The sequence below is a fragment of the Ambystoma mexicanum genome, chromosome 3p, assembly GCF_040938575.1.
Source record: "Ambystoma mexicanum isolate Mex_15411 chromosome 3p, UKY_AmexF1_1, whole genome shotgun sequence".
Taxonomy (NCBI): Eukaryota; Metazoa; Chordata; class Amphibia; order Caudata; family Ambystomatidae; genus Ambystoma; species Ambystoma mexicanum.
The window spans coordinates 189293900-189319603 of record NC_090925.1 but is presented as its reverse complement, the minus strand read 5'-3'; the positions used below and the strand labels follow the sequence as shown (position 1 = coordinate 189319603).

General features: G+C 51.7%; 1 protein-coding gene across 1 annotated transcript in view; it reads right to left on the bottom strand.

Moving 5' to 3' along the window:
- The window catches only part of LOC138580226 (centrosome-associated protein CEP250-like), a 1782457-nt gene that overhangs the window by 71341 nt on the left and 1685412 nt on the right, over positions 1-25704 (bottom strand). The window contains exon 31 of the mRNA XM_069650593.1: positions 24017-24127. Coding sequence (XP_069506694.1) covers positions 24017-24127 — 111 coding nt within the window. The remainder of the gene's footprint in view (positions 1-24016; positions 24128-25704) is intronic.

Genomic DNA, 25704 nt, shown 5'->3' with positions numbered 1-25704 from the left:
TCCACCGAAGCCCTGATTCAGTGGACCCTTAAATCCGGCGGTATTAGCGCTACCGCCGGATTTAAGGGTTACCGCCGAAGTCGTGATCAGGCCCAAAGTCTGTTTCGTCACAGCTTGGCCCAAACGCTTTCCAGCGCACCAATGAAGAGTTGATCGTCCACTCTGACCCGGGACATGCGTGCAATATAAAAGCTCAACGGTCTCCTAGGATCAAGCCTATGGAGCCTTTCCTCTTCCTTACCAGGATGTGGAGGAGGATAGAATGCCGGAAGAACCACCTTCTGGCCCAAATGAAATTCCGAAACCACCTTCGGAAGAAAGGAAGGACGAACTCGAAGGACAACCCTGTCCTTATGAAACACAGTGAAGGGTGGCTTAACTGAAAGTGCCTGTAACTCACTCACTCTGCAAGCAGAAGTAACCGCAACCAAAAACACAGTTTTCAGAGTTAACAGTCCCAAAGGGCAAGAATGCAAAGGCTCAAACGGAGCACCCATAAGAAACTTAAGAACAAGATTCAAATCCCAACCTGGCACCAGAAAAGCTGACGGAGGAAACACATTAGTGAGCCCTTTCAGAAACTGAGAAACTAAAGGTATCTTAAAATAGGAACATTCTTCGGACGAGCGCTTAAATATGGACAGCGCCGCCAGGTAACCTTTAATGGTCCCCACTTGCAAGCCCCTGTGGGCCAAAGAAAGCAAAAAAGCAGAACCATGGGAATGTCACATTCAAAAGGATCCACATTCTTAACTCTGCACCAGTCGCAGAATTTACGCCAACGGCAACGGTACAGAGACTTTGTTGCAGGCCTTCTGGCTGAGAGCAACACCTCGAACACGTCTTCAGGGAGGTCCCAATCCTTATACCTCAACCTTTCAGAAGCCAAGCGTGAAGGTTGAGGGATCTGACCTCTGGATGGACAACCTGACCCCCCTCCTGTCAGAGCAGATCGTCTCGGTAGCGAAGACGACGTGGAGGGCAGATGGACAGGCCGAGAAGGTCCGGGTACCACGTCATCCGGGCCCACGCCGGAGCAATGAGGATCATCCGGGAACCAAACCTCCGTAACCTCTGCAGTACTTGCGGGATGACGGGGACTGGAGGAAACGCGTACAGCAGTGGGAATGACCACTCCACCACAAAAGCGTCTCCTAAGGCTCCTTTTGGAGGAAATTCCCGTGAGCAGAACCTTTCGCACTTCCGGTTGACACTGGAGGCGAAGAGATCCACTTGAGGGGTCCCCCAAAGGGCGAAGATCTCCAGGAGAATCTCCTGAGCCAGCTCCCACTCGTGAGAGATCGTGCTCTGCCTGCTCAGAGCGTCCGCCGTCTCGTTGTCGTCTCCGGCCAGATGAACAGCTGAGATCGAAACTTCCTGCTGGATGGCCCAGAACTCGAGCTGCATCGCCTCCCTGCACAGAGGAAGTGACCCTGTCCCCCCCTTTTTGTTGAGGTAGTGCATGGCCACTGTGTTGTCCGTGAGAATCAGGACACTCTTTCCTCGCACAGTCGGCAGAAAAGCCTTCAGGGCTAGCCTGACGGCCCTCATCTCCAACAGATTGATATGGAGTCTGGACTCCGACGGAGACCAACGACTGCTGACTGTCAACTCGTTGGCATGAGCTCCCCATCCCGTGAGGGATGAGTCCGTCACGATCGTCACCTCCGGCCAGGGCAGCCAAAATGGGGCCCCCTTCATCAGATTGCCTTCGACGGCCCACCACAGAAGGTCCTGGGCGACCGAGGGCGGCACCTGAACCGGGTCCGACATCCTGCCGGAGGACTGAGACCACTGGAGCTTGAGTGCCCACTGCAAAGATCTCATCCGCAGACGAGCCTCTGGCACTAGAAGAATGCAGGATGCCATGAGGCCGAGCAACCTCAAGAACTCGAACGCCGGGAGCGTCTGGGCAAGTTGAAACTTGTGCACCATCTGCTGAATGTGAAAGCCCTCACCTGGGGAGGAAAACATAGCCTCAGGAATGTGTCGAGCACTGCTCCGATGTACTGGAGCCGCTGTGTTGGCGTGAAATGGGACTTCTTTAAATTGAGGGAGAAGCCCAGCTTGTGAAGGGAGTGGCAGGCGACGGACAGATGATCCAGGACTTGCTCGGGAGAGCTCCCCCTGATCAACCAATCATCCAGGTAGAGGTAGATGTGAATCCCCCCTTTCCTGAGATGCGCTGCCACCACCACCATGAGCTTGGTGAAAACCCTCGGGGCGGAGGTCAATCCGAACGGCAGGACCCGAAACTGAAAGTGCGAGTCGCCAACCGCGAACCTCAGGTACTTCTTGTGCTTGGGATGGATTGGCACATGGAAGTAAACATCCTTGAGGTCGAGAAACACCAACCAGTCCTGATATTGAAGGGCCTGGAGGACTTGAGAGTAACCATCTTGAACTTGTCCTTCCTGAGGAGTTTGTTCAAACTGTGCAAGTCCATGATGGGTCTCAATCCCCTGTCTTTCTTGGAAATCAAAAATAAGGGGAATACCATCCCTTGTTCCTCTCCGCTACAGGCACCAGTTCTATGGCGCCTTTCTCCAGCAAGGCTTGAATTTCCTGCGCAAGGAGCGGATCCGGACTCTTCAAAGAGAGGTTCCCAGGTGGATTGTCGTGAGGCCTCTGCCGAAAGGGAAGACAGTAGCCTTGGGTTATGATCTCCAGAACCCACACATCTGAAGTAATGGCACGCCACTCTACAAGATGCTGCGCCAGCCTTCCCCCAACCGGCGAACCATGGGACCTGGCCTCATGACTGTGCGGTAGCGGCGTTGCCTGAGAGCAAAGAGGCAACTGCCCGAGCGGCCTTGGCACCTCGAGTACCCAGTCTTCCACCTCTGGCACTCTTACGGTGGCCTCTTTGACTGACAGCTCCTCTCACTTTACTGAAGGACGAGTAATAGCGAAAGGAACCTCCCCTCCATTGCTGTCCCCTGGGACGAAAAGGCGGAGGTTGTCGAACTGCAGCGCCCAACGACTTCGCTGCAGCTTTGGCGGACTGCAATCTCTCAAGGCTCTCGTCAGCCTTGCTGCCAAAAAGATGTTCACCGTCAAAGGGCATGTTGAGGAGCCGGGACTGCACATCAGGAGCGAACCCAGACTTCCGCAACCACGTAAACCTGCGTATAACCGATAGGTGTGTGGGATTAGTTAAACAGGTTACCACACATGCTTTTCTAGCTTTGATTCAACTCTGCAGTCAGCATCCAGATGGTACCGGTTTGTGATGGTATGATTCAAACTTCATGTTATCTGTAGAAATGTCAGAAATTGCAATATTTCGTAATAGAGTCTGCTTTCCCTCTGGTGGAACAGGCCCTGGTCCCATCTTGGAGGGGCCTACCCACCTGCTGGCTGACAGCAGTTAATGATACAAAAGAAAATCTACCTTGTAATTGATTATTTGGAAGCCGGGAGCCCTGTATTGATTGATAGGGGCCATTATTCCTGCACAGTTGCTTGGATTACGGGGCGGTTTCTCAAAAAATTTTAAAAAAAGGATAGCGGATGCTCAATATCAGAAACCTGCAACCATCTTATCCACGGTGACCTGTGCATTTCCAGTGAGAGCTGAAATACAAATGATGTGCTTAACTAGCCCCTTTTCACATATTAGTGTTGTGTGGTGAGTGCAATTAGAGCGGATTTCACAGCGACAGGCTGTAAAAAGGGAAAAAGGGAAATAAAAAAAATAAAAAATTCTATTCCTGTTTGGGAGATAGAAATGCAAGTGTGACAGCAGTATTTCATACTGCTGCTTCACGTTAACGAACAGGCACAGTGGAACGTGACTATTTTCTGCACATTTCAAGCAATGCCATTTGTGGATTCAGGGCTTACAGTGAAATGTGCACAAATGCTCCCGTACTTGCATAATGGCACACATGGGATGAAAAAGGGAATCTGAATCTGCGGAACAATGCCGTTTGTGGAATGGGCTGCACCTTTTTTGAACCAAGTGATTGCGCATCTCTTCACATTTGGGCCTATGTCTTTTGTTCAGTCTGAAAAAAGCATGAGGACCCTCTTAAAATCTAGTGACTGAAACTGTCCAGCTGACATAAGGGATTAGGGAATAAAGAAATAGGGAAGAAAAGGAAGAAAAAGTTTCTAGTTTACATCAAAATTAGGGGTCACTTTGGAGAGTGAAGGAGAATGTGTTATATGAGCTACCCTGTGAAATAATAAATATGACTTGAGCTAACACGCCACCTGTATTTCTCCTCAAGATTACTGCCAGCAAAAATGCTACCTTGTAGGAGAGATGCTGAAAATCAATCCTGTGCATAGGCACAAAGGTGGAGGTGTTGAGCCTGACTGGGACTATGCCTTTGCATGTGTCTAATAGGCCTAGCAGATGCTGGGCCACCACGCCTGATATGGTGTCCCTGCAAAGAAAGTGATGAATTGCCCACAGCATGCCTCTCTACTTGAACAAGGTTAGAAACACTTGTTCTTGCATGATATTCCACCAGGCTCAGACTGGCCTATAGGGCAATAGGACCCTGGCTGAACCAAAAACACAAAATGCTGGTGTGGGCCACTTTTTTGGCCAATTTGGGCCAGTTTGATGAGTTAATTCACTCTGCGGCTAGTAGGTTTTACCAGTGTTTCTGAATAAATAGCCTTTAAAATGCACAATTTGGGGGTGTGTGGATTGAAGCACCATTGATGGAGATGCTTCATCTGTAGCCTCCGTGGAAGCCCGATTAACAAGCAGGCTGCAGTCTGTCCAGGCATGCGGCAGGCAATGCAAAAGTTGGGTGGTGCTGCGTGAACAAGGGGACAATCACTGGCGAAGGCGGCGAGGTGTTCCACACCCCAGGAGCGTTGAAATTCATCAAAAACAGCTCCAGCAGGCCCTCTTCGCAGACCATGCAAGATGGCCACCACCTAGCCGGCGAAGGCACCTGCAGCGAACCGCCGCTCTTCCCCCCACCGAGAAGACCCGCTTCCATGAGGCAGCAAGCCTGGGGGCGTGATCCTGAAGACGTCCGCTCCTGGACATACAGACGGAGGCCAGAGGTGGTGAGGGACCTCACAGAGGAGATTCCCCACAACAAATCTTCCAGGACCTTGCAGTGCAACCATACAAAAACGGAGGGAGCTCAGACCACCAACAGTGTTTTTGCAGGATCAAAAGGTGCGCTATCACTGGTTTTTCCCCGCCACCTTAAAATGTACCTGGTCAGACGCCGCCCGCACCGTCAACTCTGGACGAAGCTGAGGATATTCTAAAAATGTCCTCCCCGGAAGCAGAAACAAGCCCCTCATCAAGACCAGTCTTGCCAACCAGAAGAGAGACATCTAGACCGAAGCGAAACACTTGGGCGAAAGTGGCCCAAGGACGCAAATCAGGAAGGAACCCTTCCGCGGCAAACATGAAGGCCATCGCCCGCAATCGGGGTGCCTCCCCGCCTGGGGATCTACCCACCCCGGACTCGTCCTCACCATACCAGTAAGCTTTTATAGAAGACGCAGGGCTTAACACGGCCTACGCCCGGCCTATAAGCACTATGGTGCCTAAAGGCCCACAGGGTAAACACCCCATCGGCAGTTCAACATTATGGTTAAAGGCAGTGTGTTGGGTATTAACTGCTGCAGTTTTCTTAATGCTTGAGAGTTGGAAGCAACAGTTAAAAAATCTGGTTGCACAGTGGGGCTACAACTGCAACAGATAGAGATGGTGGCCGAATCTGACCCGACTGTCCACCCACCCCCGACGGAACAGGACTCTCCCATGATCTAGTACCTCACCAAAAAATGAACTTTATCTTGCTCAATGTGAAGGGCCTACACAAACCGATAAAGCGCAAATCTATGCTTCAGCGTTTGCAGGACTTGAGGGGCTCTGTGATCTCCCTGCAGGAAACCCATTTGCTCCCACAGGACTTCCCCCGCCTCCGAAGCAGAAATTTCCCACACCAATTCCTGGCTTCCAGTGGCTCAAAGAGAGGCGGCACAGCAAACCTCCTGGCGAAAGGTATCCCGTTCAAAGCGCAGGAGACACTGTACTGCCCGGAGGGACGCTACACCGGAATTAAAAGGTAAAATTTCTGGGCAACTATATACCCTGATCTCAGTATATGCTCCCAATGAAGGGCAGGAGTTTTTCTATAGGGAGCTGGAGGAGTGATCATTGGGGGAGACTTCAATGGGGCCCCGGACCCCATGATGGACAAATCTCACTCACCGGCCCTGAGGGACTTCAAAATAGCAATGGGGCTCCTTTGCCTTTTCAGAGCACTGGGGGGTAGTGGACTCTTGGAGGTTGTTACACCAGACGAGCGGGACTTCTCTTTTTTCTCACATATACATCGGGTCACTTCACAAATAGACTTATTATTGACATCCCCACAACTGCTCGCCTTCGTTGATGAGGTGTCTATAAAACCAAGCCTCTTGTCAGACAACGCCCCAGTCATGCTGACCTCCCCGGCCTATAACCCATATACCCCTCCCAGAGCTTGCTGGAGCTTATATGACCCTTTCCTGAATTACATGGCACTGAGGGATGCCATTGCAAAGGCGATCCAAACTTATTTCCAATTCCCGGCAGAGCACAGCTCATTAGCAAACACTTGAGATGCCATGAAAGCGGTGATCAGGGGGGAACTTATAGTCCACGGGGTGGCCTACCGGAAGCGTAGAGTAGAGGCACGCACAAGGTTAGAAAATGAGATAGTAATAGCTGAAAGGGAAACACAAGAAGGGTTGGTCCCCAAGAGCCCATCATCCTCTGCAGATTGCCCGAAACAGGTTGGGAGCCTACTATGCGGCGGAAACAGCCCATACTTTAGCCAGATCCAAGCAGAGCTATGACGCCAAAAGCAATAAAGCTAATACGTTCTTGGTGGAAAAACTAGCCAAGATAAAGCGACGCAACACCATAACAGGCCTTCGAGATCCGCAGGGGAAATCCCACTACACAGAAGAAGCCAAACTACAGCTGGCCGTGGCCCACCTCACAGACACCATGACAGCGCCCCCCGCAATAGAAGGGAACAAGAGCAGTATATTAAAGAGGCTGACCTCCCTTGCCTCAATGAGACAGATATTGAAGCCCTGGATTCCCAGATTACGTGCAAAGAAGTAGACATAGTCATTAAAGCTTGTAAAAATAGGACCCTGTGCCCTGATGGGTTCACAACGAGATATTATAAACTGTTTCGCCCCAACTCCTGACCCCTTGATGGCCCTGTTTAACTCCTTCGGTTCCTCTGGCACTGTCACCCCAACAATTTAGGAGTCTACCACCATTCTCCTACTGAAGCCCGGGAAAGACCCCAGAGAGTGCCCTTCATGTAGGCCCATCTCTATACTAAATATAGACGCCAACATATAGTTTTAGAAAATCGCCTGGCAGCAATCCCCCTCCAAAATAATTAACCCAGTCCAAACCGGCTTCATACTAGGAAGATTGAACAGGGATAATATTCGGCGTGCACTAAACTTGGTGGACTTGGCATCCTGTGACCACCATGAAATGGCACTATTAGCCCTGGACGCGTCCAAGGCTTTCGACAAAGTAGACTAGACCTTCATGCAACTTACTCTCCAAGCCTTTCAATTCGGACCACTTTTCCGTAAAATGGTACTGGTCAATTATCACTCACTGAAAACATCGCAGCAGGTTAACCAAAGGCTAACGGCGCCCATACCACTAACCTGTGGGACCCGACAAGGATGACCACTCTCCCCCTGTTTGCCTTAATAATGGAACCACTAGCCCAGCGGATTCGCAAGGATTCCGACATCCATGGGTTACAAAAAGGCTCCAGACAACATAAAATGTCACTCTATGCTGATGACGTCTTGTTATCCATAACAAATATCCAGCCCTCTCTGACGCATTCCCTCCAAGAATTGAACAGGTTTGGAAGGGTTGCAGGGTTCACGATAAATTATGGGACATCCTGGGGGGCGCTATTGAGCCCGACCAAGATGGCCGCAGGCCCGTGACGCTCTCCAGCACATCTCAAATTCGGTCTCCTATCCAGTTGTCTATGCAGAGACTCTCCTGCTTTCTTGGCGGCATTTGCGGCAGTGTTATGTTGGGCGTTTGGGGAGAGCCCTTTGGAGTGGCTCTGTGTCACTAGCAGCGAGCTGAACACCTTGTGTGGGACGGTTGAAGGCGCCCGCTCCGGAGAAGAGTGGGGGAGGTGCGGGCCTGCGAGGAGGCGACGAGGCGGCTCTCCAGGCTTCCTGCGTGGAGAGGAGCGGCTGTGGGGGACGAGTGGAGTGCGGTGCTCTTCCCCACCTGGATATCGGTGGCCTGGAGTACAAGATCTGCCGTAACGTCCCTTTGGAGGAAGGCGCGGGTGTGGGAGAGGAACGCTGGCCCGATCGGGACGGACAGAGTAGCCTGCCCGCGAACTGTTCGCTGCAGGGGCTGAGGCCTCGAAGACGGAGGCGGGTCGGCTGCCGCGCGCTGACCGAGGTTGGAGCTGTGAGTGGCAGCGGCGGCCAGGCAGAGGCGAGTGGGGTACCGGTGGCGTCCGCTCCCCCCCCCCGTGTCGGCCCTGTACGCCTGTAGAGGCGAGGAACGATTTGCACGCCCGGTGGTGGTCGGGGCTCTGGGGCGGGTGACGCGGCGTTGCCTGCCCGGCCCTGTGGTGCCTGACCTCCCTGATGTGTGGCTGTGGGCCCCAGCGGACGCTGATCGTGGTGGGCCGGCTCTCCCGCGGGCGGTGTCATCCACGGAGGCAACCCGCAAGGTTTTCGGGACTTGGGGGACTGGGAGGTGACCCGTCCCGACCGGCCTGGGAACAGAAGGCTTGGTGTTTGGACCTGTGGGGAGGGGCAGAGGCTTTTTGCATTGTGAACTTGTTGGAGCCATAAGGTCTCAGTTGAACCTATACTGGGGGCATCGGATATCTGCCCCGAGGATGGCGCTCTAAGTCCGTTGGCACATCACGCAACCTGCTTGAGTGGCGCTACAAGGTGCCTAAAACTGTTTGCCCTATAGCTGGCCTGCTGGAAGCCTGCTTCTGTGTGTACATGCCAGGGGAAGTGCACGAAACGCTCTTTAATCTGATGATTGCTGGGGGCGCTCTCCTCCCCATATCTCACTAACTCCTGGCATCTCAGCTTTTGATATGCTTGGGATTATATGGGACCTGCGGTGCAGCACGAGGCTAGATACAGTAGTGCTGGTGATGATGTGCTGCTAAGTGGAAGAACCCAGTTGGACGGTGTGGAGGTGGGCAAAGCGTTGCTGGGTATAATTGGTGGTCACTCTTCTCCTGCAGAGACGGGTTTGGGGGAGTTTTGGCGCCTGTCCCCCTACCCGGTGTGGAACTCCTGCTGAGCCCTTGCACCCCTTGGATCAGGAGACGGGGGGCTGGTGGCCATGACCATTGCGTCCTGTAAAACACTGCTGTGCCAGATTTGTATGCTAACCATGTCCAGGCCAGGGAAGGGAGGTAAACAACAATCCAAATTAAATTTTGAGATGTCTACGTAGGTCAAGAGTGGTGGCCCGACGAGTGCGATGGAACAGACGTCGGGCATAGGGCATGAAACGGATCCAGCGGTTGCCTTTCAGGACATTAAGGCTATGCTATTGCAGCTACAGTCCGGCATACAATCTTTGGATGGCAAATTGGATACCCTGACTTGTAAGGTGGACCATATGCAGGTCCGGTTGGACAAGCATGGAGAGAGGCTAGATGAAGCGGAGGGGCGCCTGTCGGGGGTGGAGGGTATTGCAACGGCGGTCTCTGGGGAAATGTCAGAAGTCAGGAAAGCCCGGAGAGAACTTCGGGAGAAGCAGGATGATCTCGAATCGAGATCCCACCGGAACAATCTACGAATTGTCAGCTTATCGGAATCGGCAAGTCAAAGAGATATGGAATCACTGGACATTCTGCAGGAAACCTTGGGCTCGGATGGCTTTTCCCCGCTCTGTGTTGTGGAGAGGGCACATAGGATCCCCAGTGGCCGCAGGCCGATTCCGGGAGCCCCACCCCGACCGCTAATTGCCCGTCTGCTGAACTATAGGGATATGGATGTGGCACTCCGGATAGCTAGGGAGAAAGGCTCTCTGTCCTATAAGGGGGATGTGATTAAACTCTTTCCGGACTTTTCGGATAAAGTGCAAGCGGCCAGGAAATCCTTTCTGGAAGTTAAAAAGCGGTTGAGGGACAAGGGTCTGTAATATGCAATGTTATTCCCCGCTAAACTACGATAGTCCATGAGGGGAAGTCACTATTTTGTCAGTCTCCGGAGGAGGCCTCCTCGTTTCTTGATCTTGATATGTTACTGAGGTCTCCTAGGTCACGGGAGGGAGAAGCCCGATACCTTTTGGTATGGTTAAAACTTAGTGATACTGTAGTCGCTCTAGACAGCTCATGATGGATCTTAAAGCAGAGACACCTATCCTATGAGAGTGCGTAGGAGGGTTGGGCTCGTAGCTGCCCCCGGAGCGCAGGCTGTTTATGAAAATGTTGGTGGATGTCGGGATGCTGGAAAGTTGGGGACTCCAGCATGGGTGGAGGGTTTGGGGGGGAAAGGGGCGATCACTGACAAGTTGGGGGGGTTGTCGGTAGAATGGGGAGGTGGGAGGGTGGAGGGGGGGGACTGATGGTACACATTGGGAGCTTGGGGGCCCATAAGGTCTGTTGGAATGGGGGGAGTAGGCAGTCTATGATTTATAGATGGCGACAGTACATTTTATGACCTGGAATGTTAGGGGTCTTAACAATCTGCCCAAATGCCGGAAAGTTTTGCAGTATATGGAATGTCGTAGGATTGGGGTGGCCTTCCTTCAGGAGACCCATTTGACACTGCAATCTGAATCTAAGTTCGGTAGAAAATGGGGGTGTCATAGATATTTCTCTTCTTATTCCTCCTACTCCAGAGGTGTAGGTATCCTGGTGCATAAATCAGTGGGGTTTCGGTTGGTCAAGGTGGTGAAAGATTCAGAGGGTAGGGTCTTGATTGTGCAGGGGGTTATCCAGGGGAGGCTATACATATTGATGAGCTATTATGGTCCTAACCAAGACACCACAGGATCCCTGGATTGGATAGAGCGGCAGCTGGGGACGCTTCCAGAGGGGGAAATCATCTGGGCTGGGGATTTCAATTCCGTACTGGACGCATCCCTAGATAGAACGGGGAGCGCAGCGCACTCAGGTAATAGGATCTCCACTAAGATACGTGGTATGTGCCCGGTGTGGGGTATTGAAGATATCTGGAGGGTGAGGAATCCTGGAGTGTGCCAGTACACGCACTACTCGGCACCACATGACTCGGCGGCTCGATTAGATTATTTTTTGGTATCGCTGGCAGTTATGGGTCGTTCCAGTGGGATGGGTATTCTGGCCCGCACTTTGTCGGACCATGCTCCAGTTTTGTTGTCAATCTGTTTGGAGGGTCGAGATAGGGTGCGGCACCCCTGGAATTTTAAGAGTGATGTTCTTACGGATAAGGTCTTTAGGGAGGAATTGGCGAAGGCCATAGATGCGTACTTTGAGATCAATGATGGGTCGGTGTCATTTGCTGGTATCCTGTGGGAGGGATTTAAGTGTGTGATTAGAGTGAGTGTATAGCCAAGGAACTGGGAACCCTGAAAAGGCTACGGAAGGATTTGGCTGATGCGGAGGGGGAATTACAGGCGTTGCAAAGGGAAGCTCCCGTTCCCGATCGGGCTCAGCTAGGGGCCATCAAGCGGAAACTGCAGGAGTATCAGGCACTAGCGCAAAGAGAAATTAAATATATGTGGGATAGAGTAGCTCCCCGGAAATATGGTGAGGGGCAAACTCTGGGATGGTCACTTGCTAAGCTAACCCGATTGAGTGGGCGGCATAATAGGGTGACAGGGATCATGGATGGGAATGGTGTACAACATTACACAGACGAGGGCATTGCCCATGAATTCGAGGAATTCTACGGCCACCTGTACTCATCACAATTAACGGTGTCACAAGGGGATCTGGAGGCGTTTCTTGACGAGGTGGGGCTATATTGGTGCTCAGAGGAGCAGAGGGTGGGACTGAACGGGCCGGTGACACTAGAAGAGGTGGTGGACGCTATTAGATCTCTGCCGAGTGGGAAATCTCCTGGCCCTGACGGCTTCACAGCCGAATTCTATAAGTGTTATGTAGAAAGTTTGGCACCGCGCTTGTTGTTGATGTATCAGGAGGCAGTCTCTAGGGGGCGCTTACCGGATACGCTTAGGGAAGCCGTTGTGGTCGTGCTTTTGAAACCCGGGAAGCCAGAGGGGGACTGTTCATCATACCGCCCAATTTCGCTCATCAATCTTGATAATAAAATCTTAGCGAAAATTATAGCGCAACGGCTGGCACCGCTGATGCCCACTCTGGTGAGAGCGGACCAGGCGGGATTCATTCCCGGTCAGTCGACCTCTTTCAGGTTGCGAAGGATATTTGACCTGATGTCGGCGCTGCCAGCGGAGGACCCAGTGGTCGCAGTTAAGTTAGATGCCACCAAGGCGTTTGATTCTGTTGAATGGCCGTTTTTATTTACTGTTTTACAGAGACTGGGCCTGGGCGAGTTCTTTATTTCCTTGGTGTCCCTTCACCTTCTATATGCCGAACCGGTAGCTAGGGTGAGGGTGAATGGGAGGAGCACCAGGATGTTGCCGCTTGAGCGGGGGACACGTCAGGGTTGCCCGTTATCCCATTTGCTCTTTGCACTGGCGATAGAGCCCTGGGCGGAGTGGGTTCGGGAGTTTCATTTGCAGCGAGGGGTTCAACTGTATACTCAAAGTGGTTATTTTGTTATATGCAGACGACATGGTCTTGTTCATCCGTCATCCTGAAACTAATTTAGACCCGATTATGTCAGATCTGCGGCTCTTTGGCGAACTCTCAGGACTGCATATAAACACCAGTAAATCAGTTATCTTCCCATTGACGGGTGGGGTGTCTCACTTTCGGGATAATTGGGGATTCCAGTGGGATTTACATAGCACTCGTTACTTAGGGGTCACGGTGGCTAGGGAGGAGAAGGTGGTATATGCTGAGAATGATGGGAAAACTCTGGACTCGGCAAGGCGAGCGATGGAGTACTGGACCTCACTCCTGTTTAATCTCTATGGTAGGATCTCGGTGCTTAAAATGGCTATTCTCCCCAAATTTCTGTATGTGTTCCTAAACGTGCCTGTTAAAGTGCCCCAGAGGTAATTTCGTGATCTTTGGTCATCGATGTTACAGTTTGTATGGGCGGGCAGGAAGGCTCGGGTGTCATGGGAGAAGCTTACGGCGCCAATTCGGGAGGGAGGGTTGGCACTTCCTGATTTTGAGTTATATTATAGAGTGGCGCAAGCCAGCTAACATCGGTACTGGTACGGAATGGCTAGGGAACACAGGCATGTGGAGATAGAGAGATCAATCGCATCTCCAGCATTGTTGAGATCGGTCATTCTAACAGCCCCGAGTAGCTCCCGGAATCCTCAGAACCTGGTGGGGCTGACATGCTGGGCCTGGCCGCATTTGGAGAGGGCTTCCGATGGGGGTCTTCTCTATTCACCGAGACTCCTGCCATTGTTTGTCCCTGGGATCCCCCTGACTAGTGAGGAGGGTTATGTGGTCATGTTGAGGCGGTTGGGGGTTACCACATGGGGAGAGTTGTTCCCTGATGGGAGGTTTATCTCCGTTGAACAACTGAAGGAAAAGGGTGCCCTGTCGGCATTAGAGGTGTTCTTGTATTATAGGCTGAAGGTAACGTTGCAGCGGCTGTTCCCCACTTTTCCTGAGCCACCCGCGGTAGCCGTGCTACTGGATAAGGTGATCGGGGGAGTCATAGGGAGGCATATACTCTCCGAACTGTACGAGCTGGTGTCAAGGGGCAGGTCCAAGGCTGGGTTATCCTCTAAGGGAATATGGGAGAGGTCCTTGGGGCAGGAGGTATCAAATGATGTTTGGGAGTACTGTTGTAGGATGACTAAGGCAGGGGCTATTAACTCGAACTATAAGCTAATCCACTTCAAGTTTCTGCACCAGGGTTACTATTCCCCAGCTCAGTTACAGGGCTACTTTCCTCAGAGGTCCGGGGCCTGCCTCCGATGTGGTCAGGAGATGGCGGGTTTTCTGCATGTGGCCTGGGAGTGTGCGGAGGTGGCAGGCTTCTGGCGAAGGGTGTTTGAAATAATTGGGGACATTATAGGGCAGCAGCTTGCACCAGACCCAGTAGTGGCCCTGTTAGGATATACGGGACAGTTGCCCAAAGGGACTAGGAAACTGGTGGGTCTCCTTTTGATTTTGGCTAAGCGCCGGGTGGCCATGGTGTGGGGGCTGAGGCGGGGCCCGACGGCTGAACAATGGTCGAAGGACATACTGTATTGTAACGATATGGAGACGCGCTGGGGGATGCTATGAGGAGATCGTCAGGGTGGCAATCGGATGTGGGATGTGTATGTTGCATACCTTCTCAATCAGTCAAGGTGGGAAGATTCTGTGTCTCCTGCTCCGCAAAGGTCTCCCATGGTGCTGGATTCTGTGGTTGGGTCTCCTCCCGATGCCTGAAGTTAGGAACACGGACTGTGTCACTGCATTTCCATTGGCGTAGGAATGAACGGGTTGGACTATGTGCAATACGACAGAGTCGTGGTCTGGCCTACCCTTTGGGTTCTTTAAGGTTACCTCTACACGCGTACCGGAGGGTGGGGGGGGGCTCCATGTTGTACTGTTTATGTTGTTATCTGGCAATAAAGAAATAGTTTAAAAAAAAAATAATTATGGGACATCCTCGGCCCTGGAGGTGCATCCGACCTCAGAGGAAATGGGAGTCCTCCAACCGCTCTGCCCCATCCAATGGAATGGGAAATCTATAAGCTATCTTGGAGTACGGGTCCCGCCCCGACCGGGAGATACATACTCAGCAAATACCCCCTTGCCCCTCTTCAAAGAACTAGACAACGATCTTGAACACTGGGCCTCAAGAAAACTCTCTCTTGGGGCGAATTACAGCCTGCAAAATGAACCTGCTCCCACAATTTCTTTATTACTGCTCTATGCTGCATGTCCCAATCCCATTACCTCCCCTTCTACACTTACAACGGAAAATGATCCGATTCATATTGAGGGGGAAAAAAAGCCAGGATCCCTAAAAAAGTGATGATGGGTAGTGGTCGCTGGGGAGGCTTGGGGACTTCCACAAAAATCAGGTGGCTGCGCAACTGGTGCGTTTCCAGGCCTGGCTCCCCGCATTGGAGCAGCCGGCATGGGTAAAGATTGAACAGTCAAGACTGCCACTTCCCGTCTCCTCTCTTCCTGACATTTCTCCCCTGATGCAGAGGAGTTGGCCGGGCATTCGCTCCTCTGCTTAAGGTACACTGCGAGCATGGGATTGGGCGCTGAAATCTAAAGGTATTGGACTAGGCCCAAACACGCCGATCTGGCAGAATCCGTTCTTCACCGCGGGAACCCACCTCACGAACTTCAAGAACTGGGTGAGAGGGGGTCTAAAAATCTTAGCACAATTGTTCGGAAAAGGCCAAAACACGCACGTTTGAAAGTTATATGTTATTTATAACGCGCTGAATACCCAGAGGTTTCTAAGCGCGGATCAGGGGATCGAACCTGTGTTGCTCTGTGTCGTCTTGCTTCCCAGGTGAACACATTGCCCATGAGCTATCATCCCGAGACAAAGTTGCAAAACAACCTTTCAGCTGGCCGAAACAGACAGATTCTCCTACTCCCAGCTCCGTCACTGGTGTACTCATCCAATGGTCCGACTAGGGGCCATGCGCGCCCTAAACCCGGTTAAACTCACCATACAGGGGAACCCATCGAGTTGGAGGACATCTAACCTGTGTAAACTGTTGCAGGAGGACATGCTGACCCTTAGGCCCACATACATGGGACAATGGGAAACAGACCTGGGACACCCGATTGAGGACCACACCTGTGTGGACATCTTGTCAAGATGCTACTTCTCCTCGCTGTGTGTCACAAATAGAGAATGTGCCCTTAAGCTCCTCCTCCGCTGGTACTAACCCCTGGTGCAGCTCCACCTCATCCAGAAGGCACTAGACCCATAATGTTGGCGCAAATGCGGGCAGAGGGGCACCTACCTGCACATGTGGTGGGACTGCCAGGTTGTCCAATCCGCCTGGGACCAGTGTCTCTCCACCATCAAGGCCATCACCCGGATCTTGATTCCGAAAACTGCTGAGGTGGTCCATCTGGGGTCCCCGGTTCAGGGGACATATCCAAAGAAGGGGGAGACAGCCAAACTTATTACGCAGCTGCTCCTGGCAGGAAGAATCACAACTGACCACACTTGGAAGTCCCCAGAGGGCCCATCGTTAACTCTTTGGTGGATTAGGTTATGGGTCATCCTGGTGGCGGAGAAGGTGACCACTGCCAGGGAGGGCCTCCTGCACAGGTTCATGAATACGTGGGCCCCGGTACTAGAATACGACCGGGATTTCCCAGCAAAAACACACAAGCCCCACTTGTCTCTGCTGATCCTGCAGGAGAGTACAGATCAAGGGACGGCCGGAGACCCAGCAGCAAAATAAAGGAGGGCAAGTGGGCCGGAAAGGAAGGTGAACAAGGAAGGGGGGGGGGGAGAAAAAGGACTCTCAGCTGCTGTTCCACCTTTTATGTATTCTCTATCTTCCCACCCACCACTACACATTATATGCCCTTACCCGCACCACCCCCCCCTTATTTTTCGATGAGTTCTTTTTTGTTTGGGCCAACATTTTTGAGAAAAAAACTTCTGCGGAAAAAAACAGGCAATGAATGAACTTCGTACCGTATCCTTCAGGCCCAGGGTCAAAGCCAATCCCCCGAACAGGGGGACTCTGAAATCTGGCCAGGCATTACCATCCTGAATTTCTCTAGGGGATAGAAATAGTTTGAGGAAGGAAAGATCCAGCACCACTCACAGGCATGCCTGCTTTTTCATTACTGTGATCATCCTTGAATAGAATCACTTGCCAGTGTCCCATAGAGGTACTACCTATACTGCTTCGGACAGGCGATCTTTGATGGGATAACAAAGGAGCAGGTCCTGCACAGCTTCTGTTGGAACTAGAAGGCCGAGAATGCAGGAGCAGGCATCTTTTACCACAAGTTGAAGATCCTCCAAGTTCTAAAGATGCACTTGCAACAGCGACGGCTGCAACGAGGTAGCACAGGAGAGAACAGGTCAGTCTACCGGTTGGTCCAGGGACACTTCTGAAGGCTCAGCAGGTACGGATCCTCAAGGGGTCAAGACTGGTTGTTCCAACTGGTCCAGGAGTCGAGCACCGATGGGGGCTTGCTTGAGATTAGGACAGAGGAGCAGGGCTTCACTGGGACTTGGCTGGAGGCAAGGCTGGTCAGCTGCAATGCTTGTCATCAGGTTGTCAGTGGGCTGCACTTCTAGGTAGGGGTATTGGGGCCAACGATGATTCATCTAATGGCTACAGGAGAGGTCCTTTTATCCAGGAATTGGACTGCAGGTGTGCCCAGGTCTACCAATAGTAAGGCTCTACATCATTCAAAGTAGCTGTGGCTATCCTATTATAGATAGCCACTGGCCACACAATCTGCCCAGCAACAGACACTCAGGGGTCGGATGTGGACTGGGACCTAACAATCCCAGCTCCCACATCTGGCCAAACATAAGGACTTCTTCTTTGCCCAGGAAAGCAGAAGCCTTCCCTGGGAAAGGGCATTACACATAAGGCAATTCTGGACCCTAGGGCACAGGTAGAAGGCCAAAGGACAAAGGACATGGGAAAGGAACAAGTTACTTACCTGTAACTGTTGTTCTCCAGCATGGGTCTAGCATGGATTCACATGCTCATGAATATTCCCCGTCGTCAGGCTGGGAATCCTCGTTAAAAAAAAAAAAATCAGTTTCGTTTCTAATCGGTCTTTCTTAGTAGTAACCAATCACTGATCTCTGGGTCATACTGCCCCCAGCCAATGACTGTCCTCTCCCTAAACCCTGCCTTTGGCAGCCATCCTCAGATTTGGTAGCACGCCAAGTGGCAGTATGACCAAGTGAAGAGCCGCAGAGGGGCAGGTGGGAGGGTTCGCATGTGAATCGATGCCAGACACATGCTGGCAGAACAACAGTTACAGGTAAGTAACTTGTTCCTTCTCCAGCATGGGGTCTGACATGGATTCACATGCTCATGAATAAAAGAATACATAGCAGTATATACATGCACAACCACAGGAGGTGGCAACAGGCTCAACATTAAGCAATACAACAACTCAACATTAAGCATCTCTTACCTCCTCACCAGGCTCACCTTAAGCGAACAGGTTGCGCAGCACTGCTTGGCCGACCCTGGACTCCTCCCTGGAGTCCCGATCGACGCAGTAGAATCTTGTGAAGGTGTGCGTCGACCTCCACATAGCAGCCCTGCAGATGTCCAGCAGGGGCACACCAGACAGGAACGACGTGGTAGCAGCGATCGCTCTGGTCGAATGGGCTCTCGGACGGCCGGGCAGCGGTCGGTTTGCAAACCGGTGACAATGCATGATGCAGCCGGAGAGCCATCTGGAAATGGAAGTCTTCGAGACATCCTTCCCTTGATTCACAGGTCCAAAGTTCACAAACAGCTGTGATGTCTTCCGAAAACTCTTCGTGCGGTCCACGTAGAACTTCAGCGCTCTAGCTACATCCAGCGAGTGCAAAGTCCTCTCGGCCGGCGTCGAAGGCGACGGGAAGAAAACTGGTAACACCAAGGGCTCGTTGAGGTGGAAGTCCGACAGCACCTTGGGCATGAAGGAGGCATGAAGGAGGGGTGCGTCCTCAGCACCACCCTCGTGTCATGAAAAGTCAGGTATGGAGGCTTGCAAGATAGGGCCTGAATCTCTCCCACTCGTCGTGCAGAGGTGATGGCCACGAGGAACGCTGTCTTTCATGACAGGAACTTCAAAGGCGCTGAATGCATAGGCTCGAATGGGGCTCCCATGAGCCTGGTCAGCACCACATTAAGCTCCCACGCCGGGGCAGGAGCCTTCACCGGCGGGAATGATCGGAATAGTCACTTCATAAATTCCTTCACCAGGCGATGAGACCACAATGACGGCCGTCCCGTAGTCCTGGTATATCGGGAGATGGCAGCCAGATGTATTTTTTATGGAGGTGTGAGCCAGTCCAGCTTTGGCCAGTGACAGTAGCTACGGCAGCACTTGAGGGGCCGTAATCCGCAGAGGGTTAATCTCGGACGGTCCTCGCCGTGTGTTCGATGGCAAGTTCCCTTGTCCTTGCCCGGATTAGCCAGATGTCCAGGTAGGGGCAAACGTGGATCCCCTGCAGGCGCAGCAGCACCGCTACTGGTGCCAGGCACTTGGTGAAAAACCCTGGGTGCCGACTTTAATCCGAACGGTAGGGCTCTGAATTGGTAGTGGCGTCCCTGAAACACGAACCTGAGGAACTTCCTGTGCCTTTTTAGAATAGGGATGTGGAAGTAAGCATCCTCCAGGTCCAAAGACGACAGGAAGTCGCCTTCCTTCAGCTGTCCCAGCACGTGCTGGAGGTTGACCATCCCGAATTTCTGCGCCTTGATGTACATGTTTAAGCGACGCAGGTCCAGGATGGGGCGCCAACTGCCTGTCTTCTTCCTGACGAGGAAGTACCTTGAGTACACTCTGAGGCCCGGAGCCTTCTGGGGACGAGCTCGATGGCACCTTTCTCGAGCATCGCCCTTACCTCCAACAGCAGTTGAGGGATGTGATTTTCCTTCCTGGCCACGGGAGGAATGCAAGGGCACTTCTTTTTGAATTCCAGCGAGTGCCCGTTGGCCAGGATGTACAACACCCAACCGTCGGTGGAGATGGACTCCCACACGCTGACGAACTTCGTCAGCCGGCCTCCCACCGGGGTGCTTCGGTGGGGGCCCCGACAACACGGCCGGGTCAGTCTTGCTTGGAGGCGGCCTTGCCGCCTTGGCGACGACGGCGGGATCCCCCTTGCTTGCCGCGACCTCTGTAGGCCTCCTGGGAAGAGGAGCGGGCCGCCTGGCGGTAAGTGGAGGAGCCACCGCTGGAACCTTTGGAGGCACCCTGTCTGCCTTCGGAGCTCCGAAAGGGCTGTCGCTGTTGAAGCACCCCTAGGGCCAGGGCCGTCTCCGAGTCGGTCTTGATGGCCTGTAGAGACTCGTCCACCGCCTTACCAAAGAGGTTGTTGCTGTCGAACGGCATGTCCAACACTCTGGTCTGGGCGTCCTGGCGAAAGTCTGTCACCTTGAGCCATCCTCGTCGTTGGAGGCAAACTCCATTGCCCAGTTGTCAAAATCCGGTATCGGCAATGTCCGTTGCCACCGTTATGGCGTGATCCGACGCCACCTCGCCTTCCTGCAGAATTTCTAGGGCCTCCGCCCTCTTGTCGTCAGGTAGGAAGTCTAGCAGGGGAGCTATCTTGAACCAGAGCTCCCTGTCGTGGCGGGCCACGATCGCTAAGGCATTGGCCGCCTTAATTGTCTTCGCCGCCGACGAGATGACTCGTCGTCCCATGGAGTCCAACTTCTTGCCCTCGCTGTCCGGCGGGGAAGTGGAAGTTGAAGCCGCTGCACCCGCTGCCTTCTTCTTAGCCGCTGCCGAGGCGACGGAGTCCGGCGTGGGCTGGGCCCTCAGGCACAAGGGGGTGGCATCGGGACTCTGTACTTCTTCTCGTACCTGTCCCTCTTGGCGGGTGCTGTGGAAGGGTTCTTGAGGACAGCAAGCCCCTCGTTCCAGATGTCGTCGAGCAAAGGCACCGCGAGGACCGTCTTCCTCTTGGCCTCTCGTCGTTGGTACAGAAACCCTTCCTTTTTTTGTTCTTCAGGGCAGAGCTGGAAGAGCTCGGATGCCCTGGTTATCATGGCGTGGAAAGAGCCAATTTCGTCGGCTGGGGAAGCCAGCGGGGGGGGGTGATGACGGGATGTCCACTGTGTCATCGCCGCCGTCATCGTCCGTCCCCGTCGCTGTGTCTGTCGCCGTATCCTCTCTAGGGTCCGGCGAGGACGAGGGGTCCACAGGTCTCACAGGCACGAAGGGCGGAGCGGGGTGGACTCTCCTCCGCTTGTTCAGAGGGCTTCCCGACGGGCCCGGTTCTGGATCCTCCGTCAGGGTCCGTGGTAATCTCGGTACATAAGGATTGGATTGCCAACAAAATGGCCGCTGATCTATCCTGGGGCTCGGGTAATGGCTGCGACGGACGGGATGGCCGTTCCACTGGGCCCTCTACGTCGCCATTGTCGCTATCTTCGATCACATCAGCGGGGACCGTCCCCTGGGATCGAACCTTCTCGAACCTCTCGTTGAGGCCTATGAACCTCTCGTTGAGGCCTATGGACCTCTCGTTGAGGCCCTTCTCGGTTTCCACCAGCTCCTACTCAGAGGCTGATTCTGAGTCTGTAATGGCCACCGCCCCTCCCCCTCTTTTTCCGCCGGGGGCTTCACGGGGGTCTTAACGATGGGCTGGAAAGAGGACTCCCTCCGCGGTGGCAGGGATACTCTGGGCCCAGAGGCCGTTTCCACTGGCGTAGTCTCAGCCGGCTTCGCCAGGGTCGCAGCGACCACTTCGACAGAGGCCTTTGCCGGATGGATCAAAGCCCTCACCACCTTAGGTGCGTCCTGGGCCTTCGCCTTGGGGGGAGGGTCAGCGCCTCGCTCCCCCTTCGAGATCGACCGGGTCCGCTCCAGCGGCTTACCCGGGTTCTCGGACTTCCTCTTCCCCGAACCAGAGCGCTGGCTCGTGGTCGAACGTGCCGGGGAAGTAGCGCCCTGCCTGGCAGCCGAAGAGCCCGACCTTTCGGTGCTCCCGATGCCCGCATACTCACGGTGCTTGGCCTTCTGTTGGGCCCCTGTCGCCGGGGGGCCCTCACATGACTTAGAAGCCCGCTCAGACTTTTTCTTCGCCTTCTCACCTGCTGCGCCCTTCTCCAGCCAGGCGGCGAGGCGGGAACGACGATCTTGTTTGGTCCGTTCTGAAAGGTTCTTGCAGAACGCACAGTCCTTCTCCACGTGCGTCTTGTCCTCATGAAGACAGTAGAGACAACGCGAGTGCTCGTCCTCCTTGAAAACGTTCTGCAATCCGCATCCAGGGCAGCACCTGAACAGCTTGGATTCGGGCGTCGAGCTTCCCTTGTCCTGGGCCATGTCCGTTGAGGTAGGCCGCAGATCTTCCAGAATCCTCCAAGAAGTGTAAACTCGACGAAACTTCACCCTTGAGGGGCGTAGAAGAATTCCGAAACGGGTCCCCGTTATCGGAAGTAGAAACGGTGGAGCTTGAGGCTCGATTAAACCGAAAAAATGAGAAAATCTCCTGAAAAAGTACAAAAACGCAGCAAAAACTCGAGAGCTAAAGCACGAGGACTCCCAACACTTGAGCGTGCGGTAAAAATCTGAGGATGGCTGCCAGAGGTGGGGCTTAGGGAGAGGACAGTCAATGGCTGGGGGCAGTATGACCCAGAGATCAGTGATTGGTTACTACTAAGAAAGACAGCTCAGAAACGAAACTGATACTGATTTTTTCTTTACCGAGGATTCCCAGCCTGACGACGGGGAATATTCATGAGCATGTGAATCCATGCCAGACCCCATGCTGGAGAGATCTATTTTTAGCCATTTTAGAGTCCTAGCCACTCTTAGTAGCCATTTGCGGTGATTACAAAAGTAAAAAGTTCAAAACACAGTAGAAAAATATACACTGCCACCAGCCCAACCTGGACACAAATGAATTTGTAACTACACATTCACAAAAGAAAAAGTTATAAGGATACAAAGTATCCTAACTGCACTTCACTGTAAGGTTATGGGTGCAGCTTTAAAAATACAAGAAATTCATAAAGAGAGAGAGAGTCTCTCAACACTGAGTCTTATGGGCTGATCAGTTCCCCATATAAATTAGCAAAAAGCAAAGGAAGAAAAGCAGAAGGCTTTAATTACCTCCCAAAAGTCAGGTCAGGTGTCAAAACAAAGCAAAAAGATTTCTTTTCCCACAGAAGTCCATGGGTGGAAAGCAACAAAAAACATCTTTCTTAACACTAGCCATGGTCACAGGTCTAGGTAACATATTGTAGGAGAAGCCACAGAATGTTCCCATGATACAGGAATGGTACCAGTGTACTGCTTGACAGTCCAGACGTTGAACTAAGGGTCCAGCAGCGTGACACTTGCGCCAGGCCTGGAGGTCGGAGGAGTGCAGGAGCCTTGCTCAGGTGGTAATCTGATTGGTCCTGCTGGATCAAAAAGAAGGAGCACAGCACAGGGTTCCTTAAGTTCACAGCAGAGGTAGAGCGTTGCTGTTGTCTTTGAAGGGTTTCAGATATGTTGGTGCAGAGCTTCCGTCATGATCCTACATTCTAGAGCTTCAGGATCAAATTGCAGCATTTGGAAAAATACTGGTGCAGAGCTCCAGGCTGTAGATCACACTGGTAATTAACCTATATGGTATTTTCCAGCCATGACACACGCAGAAAGGGCAACACATTACAGTTGGCAGGTTACTGTATTTAAACAAAATATTTCTATAATTTTAGGGCGATATCAGGGAGTAACAACATTTCCTTGTCTATTAAAACCGCTGCACATGGTGCAGTGATGACATCAGGCAATACTCCCACCAACCAGAAACTGGGCACAGTGTCTGAGAAAGGTGACTTGCCCAGAGAAACTAAGTGGCACCATCCTGGTAGCCCCAACCTTAAAGGCCCTCCGGGTCTCAAACTACACAGGGTCATGCCTGCAGTGAGACATGTTTAAGGGGGGCTTCACTGAGGAAAAATGATCAGGGCATCACAAGAGACACGCAAAATGTTCTGGGAACTCACAAATTGAGTAAAAAGAGAATTTTCATCCTTACACCAACCTAAGAAAAATACTTAATTTAAAATAAGATAGACGGAAAATGTGCAGAGTATAAAAGATTATTGGTAAGGGGCATTGTATGTTAAAACATTTGGTCTCACGTAAAGGCGCTCAGAAGAAATACGAGGCAACTCTTTCTTCCGATCAGCCTTCATTGTGCACACTAGAAACCTCAGTCAACTGCCTTGATGGAAACCCCAGAGAAGAAAAATGTCTTTGTCTCATAGTAGCCATCCACAAACCTTCTTGGCTGTTGAAGCTTTGATTTTCCCAATGGTGGAGCCCGGGATGTGCAGGGTGCTCAGGGACAGCCGTCGGACATCCTTCTTGAGTTTGCGCCTTTCTTGCTCCACCTGCAAGGGATGAAATTAGAAGCTATCATAAGCAAGACAGACTGTTGGGTCTCTTCAAACACTTATCACAGCCACTAGAAGATACATGTTACATCTCTGTCCTGGTTCACATCACCTAGTTCAGTGGGGGTTTTCATCATTACTGGGATCGTTAAGATCTATTATTAATGTTGAAAATTAAATGTCAAAGTGGTTGGGATGCAGAGGGATGTCGAGAGAGTGTCAAGTAAATTATCAACTGTTAAAATAGCAATACTTATCAGATTTTAATTCAATTCTTAATAACCGCATTAACATAGCCAATTTTATAGCAAAATTGATGGTCCCATAAAGTGGGCTGGGGACCAGTGGAGACTGTGGTAAAACATAGGCAGTAGGTGATGTTAAGCTATGTTAAGTTGATTTATACCATGCACCGCTGCCATTTTAATGGTCTCCATGCACTCACATGGCTCTGTAAGGAAAACTGGGCTGGGTTGGTTAGTGAGGGATAGGATAGATGTTGTGCTCATCTGTGTGTAGAACCTGGAGGAACTGGCGTCTGTGCACATGAGGTTTATGGGTGTGTTTTGTTTGGTGCACTGGGTTAGTTATGTCCTGAAGGGTGCTGTCCAGTGTTAAGATGTTTGTTGTCATAGGTTATTGGGTTTGTAGATTGGTTAGAGAGTGATGTGTGGTTTGCATGTTTTGGTGGGTTGGTTCACTAGCCCTCTGGGCATGCACTGTAGGTGGGAAGTGTGGATTGTGTGGAAGAGACACAAAATGGTTACTGGGTTTTGGTTGTTCTGTATCTGTAGCAATTATTTTGTTTTCATTCTGTATTTATCCCTTCTTTCCGGCTTACAGTTTGTAGCAGCAGTCATTGTATGGGTTGGGCGGACTGCTTGTGAGGGTGGTTGTTATGAACATGGACAAACTTTATCTCGGCGAGTTGAATAGTCAGGTTTTTAGTTGTTTACTGAAGGTTAGGTGGTCTTCTGTTGTTATTTCCTTCTGGATCAACTTCCATAGTTTGGCGGAGGAAGTGGTTCCTCCAAATGTTATTTTCTTATAGTGTCTTGTTTCTATTTGGAGGTCGGTGCTAGATCTGAAGTCTCTTCTCGGTTGGTATCGGGTGATTTTTGCTTGGATGAATCCGGCTACTTGTCTGTGTATTGATTTTTAGGCAATGCATAGGCCTTTGAAGGTGATGCATTTCTTTACTGGTAGCCAGTGTACACTTCTTAAGACTGGTATGATGCGTTCTCTCCTATTTCGTCTCAGAAGTAGTCTTGCTGCAGTATTTTGCATCTGTTGTAGTTTTTTGGTGAGGCGTTCGGGCATTCCTAAGTGAAGACTGATATCCAGTCATTTTTTCTAAAACATAGTTTCGAATGACAAAAGTTTTTAAAAAAATGCATCGAAAAAATGAATTTTTTTGTGGGTAAGTTTTTTTTTGTACTAAAATGGGTGTTAAGAGGTAAAAAAACAGGGGTTGGGGGCCCATTAAAAAAATTAATTTTTTCGATGCATTTTAATTCAAAACTATGGCATTCGAAACTATGGCATTCGTAAATATCACTATAAACCGTAAAGAC